Source organism: Aquarana catesbeiana, linkage group LG03, assembly GCF_042186555.1.
Source record: "Aquarana catesbeiana isolate 2022-GZ linkage group LG03, ASM4218655v1, whole genome shotgun sequence".
Classification (NCBI taxonomy): domain Eukaryota; kingdom Metazoa; phylum Chordata; class Amphibia; order Anura; family Ranidae; genus Aquarana; species Aquarana catesbeiana.
The window spans coordinates 684,536,456-684,556,351 of NC_133326.1; the positions used below are offsets into that span (position 1 = coordinate 684,536,456).

General features: G+C 44.4%; 1 protein-coding gene across 1 annotated transcript in view; it reads left to right on the forward strand.

Moving 5' to 3' along the window:
• The first annotated feature begins 11,906 nt into the window (after window positions 1-11,906).
• The window catches only part of SLC25A11 (solute carrier family 25 member 11), a 38,086-nt gene continuing 30,096 nt past the window's right edge, over window positions 11,907-19,896 (forward strand). Inside the window, exon 1 of the mRNA XM_073622984.1 lies at window positions 11,907-12,084. Within this exon, the coding sequence (XP_073479085.1) occupies window positions 12,026-12,084 (59 nt within the window). The 5' untranslated portion in view covers window positions 11,907-12,025. The remainder of the gene's footprint in view (window positions 12,085-19,896) is intronic.

The window sequence follows — 19,896 nt, forward strand, 5'->3', positions numbered from 1 at the left end:
ACTTAGTGCCCATTGAAGCGCCACAGAAAGTAAAACCCATGAAACAGCAAGTAATGATGGGTCAGTAAAAAAAAAAAAATACCCCTTTCTAAATGATTTTTTTGTCCATATAACAATCAAGGTGATTTCATAAAGCCCTAAGGCCCTAATCTGTGAGGAATCACTCATGAAGAGGGGACTTCACATGTAAGCCATTTGCTATTAACATCCCATAAGTGACCCTACAAGTACAACTTCTGCTCAGTGTTATGTAGTTTAACAGGTAGATTCCACACTGGAGGCTGGGGAAGTCTATCCATCATATATCTTATGGGCTCACACAGGACCTCAATGCTGGCCATGATGGGTCTACCCGTCATTGGAACAGGGCCCTTGTAAATCTTTGGGCGGTCAGGGAATACAGGAACAACTAAAAATTCAGATAGTCGTTTTTGGGTCAATCTCGCAGAAACAATACTCAAGGCTGTGGATTCACAAACAATGATCTCAAGTTCCTTTCTAAAACTCCTAGTAGGATAGCCAGTAAGTTTACAAATTGAGTTGAAGGAAAGAAAATCACTTGTTTCCACCATCAACACATTCAGTGTTGATGGGGGAATTCCTCCTGCTGTGATATTGTATTCTGACAGTAGGAGTTTTCCCCTCTGTCAGAATACAATAATTACTGCTGCTGGCTACAGTTGGCGGATATAATCGTATGAAAAAAAACCCCAACAGGCTGGTTGTACCGAAGTCAATCCATAGATTGACTTTGGTTCAACCAGCCACCCCATAGATGGGTTGAAGCTTGGCTGGTTCCTGCTGAACCAGATGAATTTTGATCCGTCTATGGCCTGCTGTAGGGATTTACAGTGGTAGTGCCTGGTATTCAAGACCACCACAGCTTCTGGTTTGTCAAACATCATGATGGTAATCTCAGAATTCTCCTTAAAGCTGAAGTTTAGGTATGCCAATTTTTACGTAGTTATATTGGTTCAGCTTGGACCAAGGTAAGTATGTATGTGCCCTATCTGTGGGATCCCTGTGGCAATCGGAAATCACTGTGATGATCTCCACTAGCTTCCAAGACCAATGTAACTATATAAAAATGTACACATCTGAAAATCAACTATAACCAATGATCACAGATGATCACATGTAAACAAACTTGACGGTTATCGGCATTCTTGTCCTCACACGCTATCACAGCATGACGAGAGAAGAGGCGGCAACTGGCAAGTGTGACGGGACATTTACACTGATAATCAGTGCCTATCAGTGCCCATCGGTGCAGCCTCATCAGTGACCATCAGCGTGGTCTCATCAGCGCACATCAGAAAAGAAAAGAAGAAAAATTACTTATTTGCTAAATTTTATAACAGGAACTAAGAAAACAATTTTTGGCCTTTTTTTGTTTGTTTAGCAAAAAATAAAAAAACCCAGTGGTGATTAAATACCACCAAAAGAAAGCTCTATTTGTGTTTAAAAAAAATGATAAAAATTTCATATAGGTACAGTGTTGCATGACCGCGTAATTGTCATTCAAAATGTGTAAGCGATGAAAGCTGAAAATTAGCCTGGGCAGGAAGGGGGTGAAAGTGCCCGGTATTGAAGTTTTCCTTTTCTGTTTGAGGTTGGATGTTCTGAATAAAGGTCCAACATCACCAAAGACTCAGCTAGAGACATTAAATCTCATTCAGCATATTAATGAAACAGGTCCAATCTTTAAAGCCGTGTACACACGGGCGGACTTTTCGGCATCAAAGGTCCGACGGTCTTTCCGATGGAGACTTTCAACGGACTTTTCATGGACTTCCGACGGACTTTCGAACGAATGGACTTGCCTACACACGATCACACCAAAGTCCGACGGATTCGTACGTGATGACGTACGACTGGACTAAAATAAGGAAGTTGATAGCCGGTAGCCAATAGCTGCCCTAGCGTCAGTTTTCGTCTGTCGGACTAGCATATAGACGAGCAGATTTTTCGACCGGACTCGAGTCCGTCGGAAAGATTTGAAACATGTTTTAAATCTAAAGTCCATCTGATTTTCGACCAAAAAAGTCCGCTGCAGGTCCGATGAAGCCCACACACGGTCGGATTGTCCGACGGATTAGTTCCGTCGGACCAGTCTGGTCGAAAAGTCCGCCCGAGTGTACACGACATTACTTGTGTCATGAACAGGACTGCTGTTAGAAATCACAGGGCCCCATACAGCCTACCTGACAGTCCCTTTCTTTGCAGCCTCAGTTACAAAAATGAATGATACAGTTGACTATGCTTCAGTGATGAAGGGACACAGGAGTAATTGGTACCAATCACTCACTGCGTTCATTCAGGAAAGGAAGGGGCCAATAAATTATATATTTACCAGCCTTACCAGCCCCTCCATCCCCTCTCCATCCTGAAACGTTCACCTTTGTGCCCGCAGCAGCTGCCAGCAGTAGAGGAGAAGAGGGAAGCTGGCAGTGCTGCTGGGAAAGGTACACACAGGGGGGCCCAGACAGCGGATGGAAGGGGTGCATGTGCTACAACCAATCCAGTGCAGTGCAGCTGGAGGTATAAGCTGGCAGCACTGCAGGGGAAGGCAGAAGAGGATCAGTGCCTGAAATATGACAGTACAGCCATTCCTCTTGCTCAACAGGTGCCTGCCCCCCCCCCCCTTTGAACTGATGGGGCCTGTGCCCAGTACAGGAGGGCTGGCTATACTGCCCTATCAGAGGCCCTGGTCATGAATGAGATAGAATAGATCTGGATCTAGCTGATGTTTCATATTGAGGGTGTTCACTTATTTCAGGCGTGCTATTTAAACCTTGATAACCACCAAGATTCAAGGATTACTTAAATTGTGAAGCACACAAATATCTACAAAATTCATATTATCACCAGTATTCCTAAAGCCTCGTGCACACGGTACGATTGTTGGCCAACCAAGCGTCTGATTTTTTGTCTTGAGGGCGTGTGCCAGGATCTTGTCTTCCATACTAACGTTACACAATTGTCGTGCCACAAACACGAACGTAGTGACGTACTACGAGGAATTTCAGCTCTTGAGCGCCACCCTTTGGGCCCCTTCTGCTAATTTTGTGTTTGGTGAGCATTGATTCCGAGCATGCCTGTTTGTACTTTCGACTTTTGTGTGACGGATTTGTGTACTGACCATACGGATTTTTGAGACCAAAATTTTAATTTTTGGCCTAAAAGCCAAACACTATGTGTGGTGGAAAACTAACACTGCACATCACCCTGAACACACCATCCCCACCGTGAAACATGGTGGTGGCCGCATCATGTTGTGGGCATGATTTTCTTCAGCGGGGACAGGGAAGCTGGTCACAGTTGATGGGAAGATGGATGGAGCCAAACATCAAACCGTTGTCCACCAAAAATTTACTAGCCTGTCATCCATTTGTTGGACAAGTTGGACAACAACTGTCTAAAGGAGCGTACTAACGGTAAGATTTTAGGACAACAGTCTGTCAACAGACAATCCCCTGCCAACAATCGTACCGTGTGTACGAGGCTTTACGCCGAGTGAAGCAACAGTATTTGGGCCAACTAGAACATCTTGGGCATGTTGGGTCACAATTTTTAATGCTCCGTGGTGCCATCACCTAAATGTTTCTTAAGAGCGAGCTTCCTAGTAAAATGCTTTACATCTGCTAATGTGGCAAATAAACCAAAATTACCTAAAATGCAAACATCAAGATAAAACCTGAACCTGCTAAATTGGAATTATCCAAACAATTAGTGATGAGTGAATCCCCATCAAGTGAAAAATCTTTTATCCTTCTTCTTTTTCTCTCCCCTTCATCTCAATAATTTCCTTTTTGTTTATTGTGTTTTGTGCTTTAGATGTGTAGAGGTTTTTTTTTTTTTTTTGTCTCTTTCTGTTCCACGTCACCTAAAGAGGTGACCATCAATTTCCTTTTCTTATCCCCGATTCCCAAATGTGATCCAGATGAGAACGCTGACAAAGAAGAAGAATCTCCTCCAGTATCCGAAGAGCTGACTCTTTTGTTGGAATTAATTGGGGGTGGAATTAGATCACAAAATAGGGCCCTTATGACCATCTAAGTGATACAACATGAACCTTTTATCGTTATTCCGGCTGCAATTAGACACGTTTGAGTCATTGTCATTCTGTTTGTCTCTCGAAAACTTTGATGTCTTTGTATGAGTAATTTCATCCTCCAATGAGTTTAACTGCCTCGCATCCGGGGCAATTTTTTCGTTTTCAAACGCGTGTTAAAATCAGAATTTTTTTTTTTTTTTTTTCGCTAGACAATTACTTAGAACATTATACATTTTCTGAAAGCAGGGGCCCTGGAGAATACCATGGTGGTCATTTCAGTTTTTTTATGCTGCATGGCACTTCCACGGCTGCCTATCAGGAAAGACAATGCACTAAAATGAATTTTACTGCACACAATACCCAATTTTTTTTTGGTAAATTATAAAAGATGGGGTTGTGTCAAGTAAATTGATACCCAACATGTTGATACACAAAATTGTGTGCACCCGCAAAAAACTAAAAGTTTTCATTCGTGACACTTTAAAAGCCTTTTAACCACTTGCTGACCATGCTAAAGCCTGAATGACGGCTACAGGGCGGCCAGTCATTTCTGGAAGGGCGTCATGTGACATCCTCCCGTGATCGTGCCCTCGCTGTGTCCTCCGCACACAGCTGACCACCGTTTGGGGTAAAGAATCAATTTGCGACTCTTTACCACGTGATCAGCTGTGTCCAATCACAGTTGATCACAATGTAAACACAAGCCGGTTATCGGCATTCCTTTCCTCGCACTGACAGCATGAGGAGAGGAGAGACAGTAATCGGCTTGCGTGAAATTAGGGCACTGGTTATCAGTGTCCTGATTATGAGTGCAGTCCCAACAGTGCCCACCAGTGCTGCCGAACTGTGCCCACCGTTGCTGCCAATCAGTGCCTCCTCCTCACTGTCACCTATCAGTGCTGCTTATCAGTGCCCATCAGTGCCACCTATCAGTGCTGCCTCATCAGTGCCCATCAGTGCCACCTATCGGTGCCCATCAGTTCCGCCTATCAGTGCTGCATCATCAATGCCCATCAGTTACGCCCATCTGTGCAGACTTTTAGTGCCGCCTCATCAGTGCCACCTGTCGGTGCCCATCAGTTCCGCCTATCGGTGCTGCATCATCAATGCCCATCAGTACCGCCCATGTTTGCAGACTTTTAGTGCCGCTTCATCAGTGCCCATCAGCGCACATCAGTGAAGGAGAAAAATTACCTGTTTCCAAAATTTTCTAACAAACAACGTTTTTTCTTCAAAATTTGCGTTCTTTTTTTGTTTAGTTAGCAATATTATTTGCATATTATTTTATATATACAGTGGAACCTTGGATTACGAGCATAATCCATTCCAGGAGAACGCTTGTAATCCAAAGCACATATCAAAGTGAGTTTCCCCGTAGATGTCAATGGAAACTAAGATAATTCGTTCCACATTGACTTCTATTGTATGCAATACCGCATGTGGCCAGAGGTGAGGGGGCGCCGGAGAGATTCGGAAATACTCGGGGACCTCTCGGATGCACTCGGAAACCCTCGGAAAGGCTCAGAAACGCTCGGGAACCAAGTATTTCCGAGTGTTTTAGGAGTGCATCTGAGCGGATCCGAACGGCTCAGAGTGTCCCCGGCGGCCCCTCACCTCTGGCCAAATGCGGTACTGCACACCGCAGAGACTGGAATCCTGCTCGTTTTGTGAGACACTCGCAGAGTCAGGATTTAAAAAAAAATATTGCGAAACACTCGTTAACCGCTTTGCTCGCAATCCGCAATGTGATTCTGTACTTGCCAAATATGCTGCAGAAATCTCCCTCCACTAAGTCTGGCAGCAGCCATTTTAACTGTGGGCAGCTGAAGCTGCTGCCTGTTCACTTCCTGGATTTACACAGACCCACAGAGGCATTCCCCCAGCTCTGCAGCTCTCATTGGCCCTTTTATGACTCATCCCTCCTCCCTTCCTGGCAAAATCTCACGAGAGTGGGAGAGAGAGCTGTGTATGATGTCATAAGCCTAGGCTAATGACCAGACAGGGAACAGGAAGTGGGCTGTATAAGGTATTTACTGGCAGAAAAAAAAATGTTTTACTATCCAAAGTTAAAACAACAACAAGGGCAGACGATTTAATAGATGGAAAGTTGAAAAAATTACTGAAGGTCCGCTTTAACTTTATTGCTATCACAAAGGGGGGCTAACAAGCCCCCTATGTGATAGCATTAGACAACTGACAGGTACTGCTTATGGAGCTACCTGGGGTCTATTAGACTCCCCCAATGTCTCCCCTGCCCTCCACTGCAGCTAATCAAGCATAGACCGTGCTTGATTAGCTGCTTCGCGAGCTACAGAGGAATGACAGCTGTTACCCAGGATAGTGATGAAACATTCCTTGTTTCCGCATTCATTCGTTTCAGAGGAGATCAGCGAAGGGATGTTCTTCGATCCCCTCCTGTCTGGCCTGTTTACTGTGGTCCTGGGCTCCCCAGAAGAAAGGGAGAGTCTGGGAACCACCGCAGGTAGTGGGGGGGAGTGGGCAGATTTTCTCACTACTCTGAAAGTGATTGGGTGGCTGTAGAGCTGCCTGGATCATTTTACTGAACAGCCAATCACCAGCTGAAAAAAAAATGACACCAAGCTGATGTCTGCAGCCATATTGTTTTAACCACTTGGAGACCAGGACTTTTTAAAATGGCCTTAGAATGTACAGTGGCATACAATTTCTTGTCAATGATTAAGCACACATTTTCAGTAAAAAAAAAAAAACGAAAAAGATTAATTTTAGTGCACACAAACACAATACGTTACCCAATTTTTGGTAAAATATAAAAAGAGGAGGTTGTGCCGAGTAAATAGATACCCAACAAGCCTTAAAGCTGCGTGCACCCATGAAACGGGCTCTCTATTTATCCCGTTTACTGTTATCACCACAAGTGAAAGTGAAAGGAAATTTCACATTTTTGGGTTGTCCCCAGAACAGGTTCACACTGCCGCGACTTGAGAGTTCAAAGTCGCATGACAAGTTGCGCCTCCAATAATGGCTATAGAACCGTTCTAACTAGGGTTGCCACCTGTCCAGGATTCACCCGGACAGTCCAGGTTTTGAATCATGTGTTCGGGTTTCAGGTGGACTGAAACCTGGACACATTATTCAGACCAGGCTGTGGCTCCCCAAGTAACCAAGATAGTCAGCTAGGGTTGCCGGGTTTAACCCGGACAGTTCAGGTTTGGAATCATGTGTCCGGGTTTCAAACTGCCTGAAACCCGGACACATTATTCAGACTGGACTATGGCCTCCCAGCAGGGTTGCTGGCTCACGTTGTCTAACCTGAGAGTGTCTGTTACACTCTCTTTCACACTGCCCAAAGCCAGAACTAACAACCCCCCCCCCACACACACACACACACACACAGGTGGGAGAGGAGAGAGGGCTCGATCTGCTCCTCTTCCTCCCACCCCTACCCCTCTGTGTCTGCCCACACTTCAATCCCCGGCACTGTGCCTCAGAAAAGGTAAGTGGGGGCCAGAAATTTGAAGTCCAGCAGCCTCAGCTACATCTGGATGAGAGGTGCTGATGCCAAGGGGTGAGTGAGCTCACCATCCATCTCTCTCTGTGACTGAAGTCTCCCCCCTTCTCTCTCCTGCCTCTGAGTGAGTACACTAAGGTAAATCAGGGTTCTCAGAGCACCCCTTACATCAGAGTTTCCCTTTACACCAGAGGCCACAGTGTTGCCCCTTACATCAGAGTCTTCTCCGTACATCAGAGTTCTCAGTGTTCCCCAATAAATCAGGGTTCCCAGAGCATCCCTTATGTCAGAGTCCCCAGAGTTCTCCCTTACATCAGAGTCTGCAGAGTCCCCCCTTACAGTGAAAGGGAACTCTGTGGATTCAGATGTAAAAGGGGAACTCTGTGGACTCTGATGTAAAGGGGGAACTCTTGTTATTAACTGTATATGATTAGAAATGTTATTTAATAGCAAAATATATGTATAGTTTATACTATAAAAAAATTGCTGTGCGCTGCTAAAGTGTTCGGGTTTGACTTGAGGAAAAGGGTGGCAACCCTAATAGTCACACACAAATCTTTTGCCATCTGGGTGCTGCGAGCAGCTGTCTAGGGGCCGGGTGATGATGTCAGAAAGAGCAATTTTCTGCAGGACGCTGTGAGCACCACATTACTACTCTCCTTAGCCCCGGTTCACACAGGGGTGGCACGACTTGCAGGTCGCCTCACAGAGGCGACCTGCACACGACATCCACGGCGACTTGCAAAACGACTTCTGTATAGAAGTCTATGCAAGTCGCCCCAAAAGAAGTACAGGAACCTTTTTCTAAGTCGGAGCGACTTGCGTCGCTCCTATTAGAACGGTTCCATTGTACAGAACGGGAGGCGACTTGTCAGGCGACTAGGTCACCTGACAAGTCGCCCCTGTGTGAACCGGCACTTAGGGCACCCAAAGGTGTCCCAGGCCGCTAAAGTGTTCGGGTTTGGCTTGAAGAAAAGGTGGCAACCCTAGTTCTACTCGGAGCGACTCGACTTGGAAAAGGTTTCCTGCTAACTACTGCATTGACTTCTGTTAAAGAAGACATGTGCAAGCCGCGATGAAGTTGTGCAGGGATGTCGGATTCGAAGTCGCGGCAGTGTGAACACCAGGCTTGGAGGAATAATCTTTCGATGGGGGGGGGGGCACTAGTTCTGATGACAGCCAGGGTTTCCCTCACTTTAGAGAGATTTCCAGTATTTACATAACTTTATTCAATTTGTTTTTCCGTAATCTAAAATGGCCATCTACCTTCAGAGCGTCTACCTTCACAGCATGTGTTTTGCCCACACCAAACATGGCGGCGTCTAGCGCTTAAACATAATATAACATTTTATTTCATAAAAAAAAAAAAAAAAAAAAAAAAAAATCAATCATTTTCCCTTTGTAGCACTGGTAAATTTCTAATCTACCGCTTATAGGTAAATTTAATGGATCATCTGTGCTAGACATTGTTCAGGTTTAACCCTTTCATGACTAAGCCTATTTTTGAAATTTGGTGTTTACAAGTTAAAATCCGTATTTTTTGCTAGAAAATTACTTAGAACCCCCAAACATTATATATATATTTTTTAGCAGAGAATCTAGAGAATAAAATGGAGATTGTTGCAATATTTTATATCACACGGTATTTGTGCAGCGGTGTTTTAAACGCAAACTTTTGGAAAAGGGACACTTCCATGAATTTTAAAAAATCCAAACAGTAAAGTTACCCCAATTTTTTTGTATAATGTGAAAGATGATGTTACACCGAGTAAATAGATACCAAACATGTCACGCTTTATAATTGCACGCACTCGTGGAATGGCGACAAACTATGGTAGCTATGAATTTCCATAGGTGACGCTTTAAATTTTTTTTTACGGTTGCCAGGTTAGAGTTACAGAGGAGGTCTAGGGCTAGAATTATTGCTCTCGCTCTGACGATCGCGGCGATACCTCACATGTGTGATTTGAACACCGTTTACATATGCGGGCGTGACTTCCGTATGCGTTTTCTTCGCTGCGCGAGCTCGCGGGGACGGGGGCGCTTTGAAAAAAAAAAATTTTTTAAATTTATTTTTATACTTATAAATTGTGTTTTTAAAAAAATGTTTTTTTTTTAACTTTTATTGCTGTCACAAGGAATGTAAACATCCCTTGTGACAGTAATAGGTGGTGACAGGTACTCTTTATGGAGGGATCGGGGGTCTAAAAGACCCCCGATCCCTTCTCTGCACTTCAAAGTATTCAGATCGTCGAAAACGGCGATTCTGAATACTGTGTATTTTTTAAAATTCGGCGCCATTGGCAGCCGAGTAAACGGGAAGTGACGTCATGACGTCGCTTCCGCGTTTACATTGAGAAGGCTGGAACGAAGCCGCCCACAGCTTCGTTCCAGCCCGCCCACAGCCGCCGATTGGACACCGGGCCTCCCGATCGCACAGGAGGCCCGGTAAGAGCGGCAGGAGGGGGGGCGCCCCCTCCCGCTCCTCTGGTATAACAGCCGAGCGGCTTTTAGCCACATCGGTTGTTTTATACGGATAGCCGATTGCCCACTCGAAACAACGGTACCGGGATGATGCCTGCAGCTGCGTGCATCCCGGTATAACCCCTGAAAGCCGAGTACGCACATCTGCGTACGGTCGGCGGGAAGGGGTTAATCTAAGGTTAGTTTAGCCTCTGTTCCAGCTTGGCTGTGTTGCGTGCAGTTCCACACTGCGCCTGTAGGTGTTGTTTCATCTTGGGTCAATGTTGGAAAGCAACAAGCTGAAGTGTATGAGTGCTCTTCTCTCCCGGAGATAACTCGGTGGAGGTGGTCCTCCGAGTTGCATTCTGGGAGAGGGTATTTATGGGGCAGACGCCATGTTTCGGGGAGCTTTTTGCCTCGTGGCCCTCCTGGCCTAGAGGTATGTGTCAGTGAGTGCTAACTCGTAGCCCTCCGGCTTGGAGGGTTACGCCGCTGCAGCCGGGCGGGTAGGCCCAGAAGCCTGTCTGGGGCCTGCTACTGCTGGGATGGTCCTGTGCTGTCTGTCCTGCGGAAAGAAACCGGACAATTGAGAAGAATCCAGGGGAGGACCCGTCTTGGAAGGGACCATGCGGAGCGCTGGTCTGGAGAGGGGCCTGGTGACTCGATTGGAGGACGCATCCTAGATTGCCCTACCACACAAGTACTGCCGGGTCGGCTTAAAGGTTCTGGTACTGTGTTTGCTGTTCATCGAAAACTACTACATCCTGCGGCAGAGGATCGTATGAGTTTGTCCCACCAAAGTCTGTGGCAGAGACTTTTTGACGCTACACCAAGAAAAGGTATTTGAACACCCCTGCAACTCTCCTTCTACCTCTTTCCTGCTACTTCTTCCAGTTATCCCCATTAAAGCATTGAAAAAGTACTTAAGTGACTGGTGCCTACATTGCCTCGCAGTAAGCTCAACGGGGACCCCTAGACCCGGTGTTGGTGAAATTACAGGTAACAAGGTGACGGCAACAGCCCGCTTTAAATCAGCAGCTCCACCGTGAGTTAGTGCTACGCCTACGTTTAGAAATTATCTTTGACGTAAAAAAAAGAAAAGGGAATACAAATGAAAAACTAAGAGGTGTTTCTTTTCTACCCACAAGCAACATGGCTTCCGCTGTTCCGCCAAATATGGCGACCCGTCAGAATTGGTAACGGAAGTGACGTTCCCTCGCCGCCATCTTGCTTCACCCTGCTTTTTTCTACAGTAAGGATACACCGAGAAGGGGGCAAGTAGACATCTTGTTACACCCACTGGAGTTTTGCATTTCACAGTTATTTTTAACAGTAAACGGAGCATATATGTGAAATAAAAGTATTTGGAAATCCATCGGACTGTTGAATTATAAAAGCAGATGTGTTCTGTCAGATTACCAAACCTGTGAGATCAGCAGGTTCGCAACATCTAAACAGTCCGTCGGATTTCGAAATACTGTATTTGACCTTATAAGCTGCATTTACTGTTAGAAATTACTGTGGAATGCAAAACTCAGGTGGGTGTAACAAGATGTCCGCTTGCCCCCTTCTCACTGTATCCTTACTGTGGACGAGTGCAGGGTTTAGCAAGATGGCGGCAGCGAAACGTCACTTCCGTTACCAATCCTGACAGGTCGCCTAATCTGACGGAACACCGCCATTATGGCGGACACTCTATCACCTTGCTATGTCTCGCAGTATGCAGCAGCTGTCGAAATTATACCTGCAATATGTGACTTTTTATTCACAATATATGAACCCAGCGTGGAAACGAAGTCAGTGTTTGGGGTAAAAAAAAAAAAAAGAGCTCCTCGCGGCTTGTGCCCACATCTGACATGGCCGCCGCCCTTCTCCAAAATGTCCGCCTCCCCGCCTCTCTCTCTCTATGTCCCTCTCTGAAGTGACGTCGACCAGCCCAGCAGCCCCGCCTCCCGGCCAGTGCTCGCACACCTCTTGTGTCACCTTGGGGGTCTCTCCGGTCAGTCGGTGGCAAGATGGCGGAAAGGAAGAGCTCCCCCAAATCCATCAAGTTCCTCTTCGGGGGGCTGGCCGGGTAATGTCCTTCCCTGTGTGTGTGTGCAAGACCCCCCCTCAACCAACCACCACTAGGATGTATGGGGGTCATGTGTGCTGGGGGAGGGGAGGACGATTAGAAACCCCCTTTTTATGATTATACTTTATATACAAAACACAGAGAGAGTCATATGTAATATATTTATAATATGTGTAATATAATTCATACATTACTTCTACCTACTATGAAATAATGTTATATGTATTATTATTATTATTATAGTCATTCATTCTTATTCAATCATAATAGGTTTGAGTAATCTATGTATAATTATTATTATTGTTCTTTTATATATTTTTTTACTATAATAATTTATTATATCTATCTTCAGAACACACATAAAATATAATCTAATTTTTTGTTTAGTACTATAACTTCTTTTTTTTCAGTATTATTATAATTACTTTTTATTATTCTTTTTATTAGTATTTTTTTCTTATATTTATTAATTAGTATTATAAAAATATATTTTTTTAATTTTTTGTACAGTATGTTACTTTATTTGCAAATCATTTTAATATATAAATTATGCTCGCAATCCAAGGTTTTACTGATATAGATAGATATAGAGATATATAGATCGATCTGTCTCTCATTCACACACACACACACACATATATATATGTGTGTGTGTTTTAAGGGGTGGGGATATAGATATAATAAATTATAATAGTAAAAAAATAGTGTGTTAAAAAAAAAAAGTTTATATCTCTCACTCACACACACACTATAAAGTTTTAACACGCATGTGTATATATATACATGTGTGTTTTAAGGGGTGGAGATATAGATATAATAAATTATAATAGTGTGTGTAAAAAAAAAAAAGTGTGTATATTTAGATCTCGCTGTCTCTCTCTCTGTCTCTCTCTCCTTGGATTGCAAGCATAATTCGTTCCGGAAACATGCTTGTAATCCAAAACACTTGTATATCAAAGCAAATTTCCCCAGAAGAAATAATGGAAACTCCGATGATTCGTTCCACAGCCATTTATTCATAAATCCTTCAGTCTATATAAAAAGATTATAGGTTGTGTAACCATAAAATGTCCATCCACAGATGGAAGCCTCCACAAGGGGATTTGAAGCAAAATCCAGCAGGAGCTCCAGGGTATAAAAGAGAAGAGAGGCGCCTCTAAGTGTAGAAATATGTTGCTAAATGTTGTACCTTCATTAAATATAACCACATTGCTAAACTTAGAGGCGCCTCTCTTCTCTTTTATACTCAGTTGTGACATGACGCTACTTGTATATCAAGTCAAAATTTATTTAAAAATGTAGCTTGTCTTGCCAAATGCTCTCAAACCAAGGTTTTCATGTCTGTGTGTGTAAAATATATATATATATATGTGTGTGTGTATATACTGTATTTATTGGCGTATAACACTCACTTTTTCACCATGAAAATCGGGTGCAAATAGCATGTGCGTGTTATATGCCAATACTTAAATTTTAGCTGCTTCGGAGGGGACAGGGGAGGGGGGCGGGACGAGCGCCGTCAGATTACATACAGTGAGAATCTCCTGTTTACTTGGCTGCCTCTGTAATAGGAAGTCCCGTTTCCTGGGCCACCATTGGACCACTGTTCTGTCTATCATAGGATTCTCACTGCATGTAATCTGTCGGCACTCATCCCGCCCCCTTCCTGTCCCCTCTTGCTGCAGATGGGCATCGATCAGGCTGCATTGAAGGCAATGGTGAGGCTGTACTGATGGCACTTGTGAGGCTGCAGATGGGCATTGATCAGGCTGCATTGATGGCAATGGTAAGGCTGCAGATGGGCACTGACCCTTCTTTTGCTTCTGCTTTGTTCCTTATTTAAAATTTAAGTTTTTTTTTTCCTGAAATTTCCCTCATAAAATGAATGTGCGTGTTATACGCCGATAAATACAGTGTATATATATATATATATATATATATATATATTTTACTATTATAATTTATTATATCTCCACTCCTTAAAACACGTGTGTGTGTGTATGTATACACACACACACACACACACACACACACTATCTCAAAAGTGAGTACACCCTTCACATTTTTGTAAATATTTTATTATATCTTTTCATGTGACAACACTGAAGAAATGACACTTTGCTACAATGTAAAGTAGTGAGTGTACAGCTTGTATAACAGTGTAAATTTGCTGTCCGCTCAAAATAACTCAACACACAGCCATTAATGTCTAAACCGCTGGCAACAAAAGTGAGTACACCCCTAAGTGAAAATGTCCAAATTGGGCCCTAAGTGTCACTATTTTGTGTGGCCACCATTATTTTCCAGCACTGCCCTAAAGTGGAGGGCCACCCTAAAAAAAAAAAAAAAAAAAAAATTGCACCAAAAATCTGCAAAAAATTTAAAAAAAAAGTGAAAAAAAAAAACCTTGGAATGTAGCAAAGTGTCATTTCTTCAGTGTTGTCACATGAAAAGATAGAATAAAATATTTACAAAAATGTGAGGGGTGTACTCACTTTTGTGAGATACTGTATATAAAATATTTTTTTGTTCAGTATTATAATCATCATCTTCTTTTTTTTTTTTTTTTTTTTTCTTAGTATTGTGATCACTTTTTTATTCTTTCTACTTATTATTCATATTATAAGAATCACTTTTTTTCAATGGCTATTATGACTTTTGCGTTATCTTCTCTATGGTGGGCTCCTCCACCATTCTATGAGATGACAGCATGTGTCATTACTATACATAGGTCCCCCATTAGATCCTGTACACGGGATGTGTGGTTGGAGACCACCGATATTACATGACAATGTCTGGCTGCGTTCACACTGAGGTGTGTTGAGAATGCGTGGCCGGTTTGAGCACGTTTTTCGCACGTCCTCGGGCTGTACGTGTGGGGTGTCCCATTCATTTAAGTGAGCTGGCCTACGCATCACAAACGCGGCAGAGCAGCTCATGTAGCTTCTTTTTTTTTTTTTCTTTACCTGAGCGGTATGCGTTTAACCGCAAATTTTGACATGTTTTTCCGCGCAGGGAAAATCCATGCCTACTTGCTCCATTTGGGGCACCGTGAATAGGAGCGCGACATGCGTTTCGTAAGCGATCATGAAATAACTTGAAGTGCCGCTCCCAAGCTGAGGCTGAACTGTCAGGGTTTGGGAGGAGGCATCAAAGTTCTCTCCTCCAGAAGTGTCAGTTTGTATAACGTAGGACGCGGCTCAGACCGACCTCGGAGTGCATTATTATACACTATATTACCAAAAGTATTGGGACACCTGCCTTTACACGCACATTAACTTTAATGGCATCCCAGTCTTAGTCCGTAGGGTTCAATATTGAGTTGGCCCACCCTTTGCAGCTATAACAGCTTCAACTCTTCTGGGAAGGCTGTCCACAAGGTTTAGGAATGTGTCTATGGGAATGTTTGACCATTCTTCCAGAAGCGAATATGTGAAATCAGGCACTGATGTTGGAGGAGAAGGCCTGGCTCCCAGTCTCCGCTCTAATTCATCCCAAAGGTGTTCTATTGGGTTGAGTTCAGGACTCTGTGCAGGCCAATCAAGTTCCTCCACCCCAAACTCGCTCATCCATGTCTTTATGGACCTTTCTTTGTGCACTGGTCCAAATCATTCGGTGGAGGGGGGATTATGGTGTGGGGGTTTTTTTCTCAGGGGTTGGGCTCGGCCCCTTAGTTCCAGTGAAGAGAACTCTTAAGGCGTCAGCATACCAAGACATTTTGGACTATTTCATGCTCCTAATTTTGTGGGAATGGTTTGGGGATGGCCCCTTCCTGTTCCAACATGACTGCGCACCAGTGCACAAAGCAAGGCCCATAAAGACATGGATGAGCGAGTTTGGGGTGGAGGAACTTGACTGGCCTGCACAGAGTCCTGACCTCAACCTGATAGAACACCTTTGGGATGAATTAGAGACTGCGAGAAAAAAAGGTAATATCTCTCCCACTTATCTACCTGATATGATAGTGGAGTCTTCATAGTGACTGTGTCCTTCCCTTCCAGCAACTGTCACTGTGTTCATGTAGGATTTTTGTCGGACCCGCCAGCCTAATAATAAACCTCATTGGAAGATTTTAACCACTTGCAGACCGCCCACCCGCATTGTACTGCAGACGGGCGGCCCACACAGGCAAAGGGACGTTCCCGTATGTCGCTGCCTGCTTCTGGGTTTAGGGCACATGTGTGCGCACCCCCTCATTGGCACCCACTGTGATTGTACACAGCAAGAGCCTGTCTGCAAGTCCTGGGCAATAATTCATGGCTGGGACCTGCTGATCGGCTGTGTCCAATCACAGCCCAGAGCTCAGTGTTGACAATCAACACAGGGCTGTGTACAGAGGCAACAATCTGTTTTTTTTTTTTTTTTTCTAACTGAAACAGAGATTTTCTTCAGTCGAAAGCGGCACATCTTGCACAAAGTTAACCCTTTGATCGCCTCTGTTTAACCCCTTCCCAGCCAAGTGTTATTAGTACAGTGACAGTGCATATTTTTAGCACTGATCACTGTACTAGACTCCATTCACACCTGATCTGGAATTGCGGCAATTACGCCTGCAATTTTCGAAACGCGTTTGTCATGCCATTGCTTCTTAATGGCACCGCAATCACGCAGCGATTTTTTTGTTTTTTTTTTCACGATTATCGCATGGTAAATCACACTGCAATCGCAACACGCTATGCTTGTTGCTCAAAAAGGAACATGAGCTGCTTTTGGGCACCTTTTGTGATTTGCCGTGCAACAATTGCGGCAAAATCGCGGTGCGATTGGGGGTGCTATTAGAAGTGATGGCATCACAAACGCATCCGTCGTTTAGTGATGGGGTGAACAGAGCCTTATTGTCGCTGGGAATGCCAGTATCAGTTCCTACCCAGTGTTAGGGGGAGATTTATTAAAACTAGAGCACACGGAATCTGGTACAGCTGTGCATAATAACCAATCAGCTTCTAACTTCATTAAGACGATAAGCCCTGGCTCACACCAGTGCGGTTTTGAAGTCGCACTACTTCAGTGCAGTGTGCGATTTCATGTGCAGAGATGGACCTGTCATCCGCCGGCTCAGCGGGGATCAACGGAGCGATCCCCGCTGAGCAAACGGAGTCTGTGAAAGGGGCCTTAAAGCGGAGTTCTGCTAAAGCTGCTGACTTTTAATAATTGGACACTTACCTGTCCCAGGATTCAGCGATGCGGGGGAGCGAAGCCCCGCTCGTCTCCCCCTTCTCTCTGTGGTGCCGGCATTGTAAGTGTGGGCGCCCGGCTATGGCTTTGCAGCCAGGCACACACTGTGCATGCGCGATCTGCGCAGCGTGCCGTGGCTGGCCAGGCAATCATCTGGGACCTGTGACATGTCCCAGATGATTGCTGAGGGGGGGGGGGGGGGGATGATAGATGATCTCCCTTCCGGTGCCGCGGTACGCCAGGAGGAAGTGGGAGCTGGAACCCTCTAAAAAGAGGGTATCCGCTCCCCCCCCCCAAAAATGTCATGCTAAATGTGGCATGTCAATGTCAGGGGGTCACCTCCCTTAAAGCGGAAGTTCCATTTTTTTGGTGGAACTCCGCTTTAAGGTGTTGGTGCTTCATATTAAATTACAAATGTTAGTGGTATCTTCTTGCCATCTTTTAGAACTGAAGAAGTGGCTTGGAGAAGCTACAAAATGTCTTCAACATTACAGAAGAAGTACAGGTGAATGTGACCAACTACTACTAGATATACCATGACCTGGAAGAAATGGGCACCTTCACAGACAGGAATGTTTAATGTTTAAGATGTTTGCTGTTGGTCATATTCGCCTGTACTTGTTCTGTAATGCTGAAGACGTTTCGTAACTTCTCCATGCCACTTCTTCAGTTCTAACGAGTGTCATGAACATACTCTAGTATTTTTACCAACAAGCACAGACATCCTAGTCCGATCACCATGGGATGTGTCAAGGCAGATGTTGGTTGTCCAAGAACAGGATATGGGAGTTGCAAAACCTTGTTTCTGGTTACATCATCCCATCTTTGGTGTCAGGAGATCTGCATAGGTGTGACTTCCTTGACTTGCATGTGTGAAGGTGTGAAATATTATCAAATGGGCAGGGTGGAGATAATAAAACAGTAACCAATCCATAACAGGGGTGGGGCCTTCAACACCATCTGCCTTACATATGCCTTCCACGTATAATGCCGTTTTAACCTCTCTATGCATAGAGAGGTTAAATGGCATTATATGTGGAAGGCATATGTAAGGCAGATGGTGTTGAAGGCCCTACCCCTGGTGGCTTGTCTGAGACCAAGGATGGGATGATGTAACTAGAACGGGGGGGGGGGTTCCATGACTTTCACATCTCCCATCCTGTTCTTGGAGATGTCCACGTTCCATGGTGATTAGATGAAGCTATTGGTGCTACCTATTTAGTTACAAATGTTGAATTTTTTCACTCAGAACTGAAGAAGTGGCTTGGAGGAGCTCCAAAATGTCTTAAGTTACAGGACAGGTCCAGTGGCACGTGACTACCACAAGCTACAACTTTCCTAAAGCTGAAGTCTTTTTTAAATTTTTTTTTTTGTATTACCGTATAAGCCGAGTTTTTCAGCACTTTTTTGTGCTGAAAGTGCCCCCCCTCAGCTTATACTCGAGTCAAGCACTTTTCTGGTGCAAAGAATTACATTTTCTGAACCGACTTTGGGGCCCAGTATCTCAGGACCACTTGGTGCTAGGAACCCCAAATTTTGTGTGCAAACCCAGTGGAACTAACACTACAACCAACATATCCATAGCTGGGGTTCCTAGCACCAAGTGGCCCAGAGATATGGGGCCCCAAAGTCGGTTCGGAAAATGTCATTCTCTGCTGCAGAAAAATACTTGACATTTTTCGAACAGAGTTTGGGGCCCCGTATTTGGGGGGCCACTTGATGCTAGGAACCCCAGCTTTGGATATGTTGTAATGCTAGTTCCACTGGGTTTGCACACTTGGGGTTCTTAGCACCAAGTGACCCCGAGATACGGGGCCCCAAAATCGTTCAACTGTATCCATCTTCAGCAATGTCATTTTGGGACCCTTTGGGTCCAGAGACCCCAAATTTTGGCTGCTGCTAGGGGACATCTAGGAACCCTTAACTACCAAGTTTGAAGTTTGGGGGAATCTATGGTTGCAAATGGGCACAGTGAGGCTGCAAATGGGCATTGTTGACCCTCTTCTCCACTAACAGTAGCTGCACATTTCTCACCCTAGGCTTATACTCGAGTCAATAAGTTTTCCCAGTTTTTTGTGGTAAAATTAGGTGCCTTGTCTTATATTAAGGGTCGACTTATACTCAAGTATATACGGTATTTCTTTTATTTTGGCCAGTCTTGTCCTCTGTCTTTTTTTTCTTGGCACGGCACAACGTTTTGGGTAAATTGCGGAAGACGTGTGAGAAATTTAGAGCCGAAGAAAGGAGAAGGAAGTAAAGCAATGATCTTTATAATTGGGAGTGAAAGTGATCCTCTATCGTATTCTCCCTTTGTTGTGAGTTTCAAAGATGGATGAGTTCCGTTTTTAGTGAGACTTCTGCTGGTGAAAAGTTTTTTGTGACGTGAACTCTGCAACCTTTCTTCCAGGAGATGTGAGGTTAAAAAACCATATCAGTAGCGAGGAGAAGTGGTGTAACAGGCCCTACAGAGCTCTATTGGCTGAGTGTTTTTAAAGACTATCTTAACCTTTGAACAAAAATGTAGTGTTGCAGCCTAAGGGCTCATGCACACTGCAGCTCATAAAAAAAAGAAAAAAAGCTGATTTTACAGGCATTTGAGCTTTTATTTCAGCCTGAAGGAGCTTTTACGTTAAACTT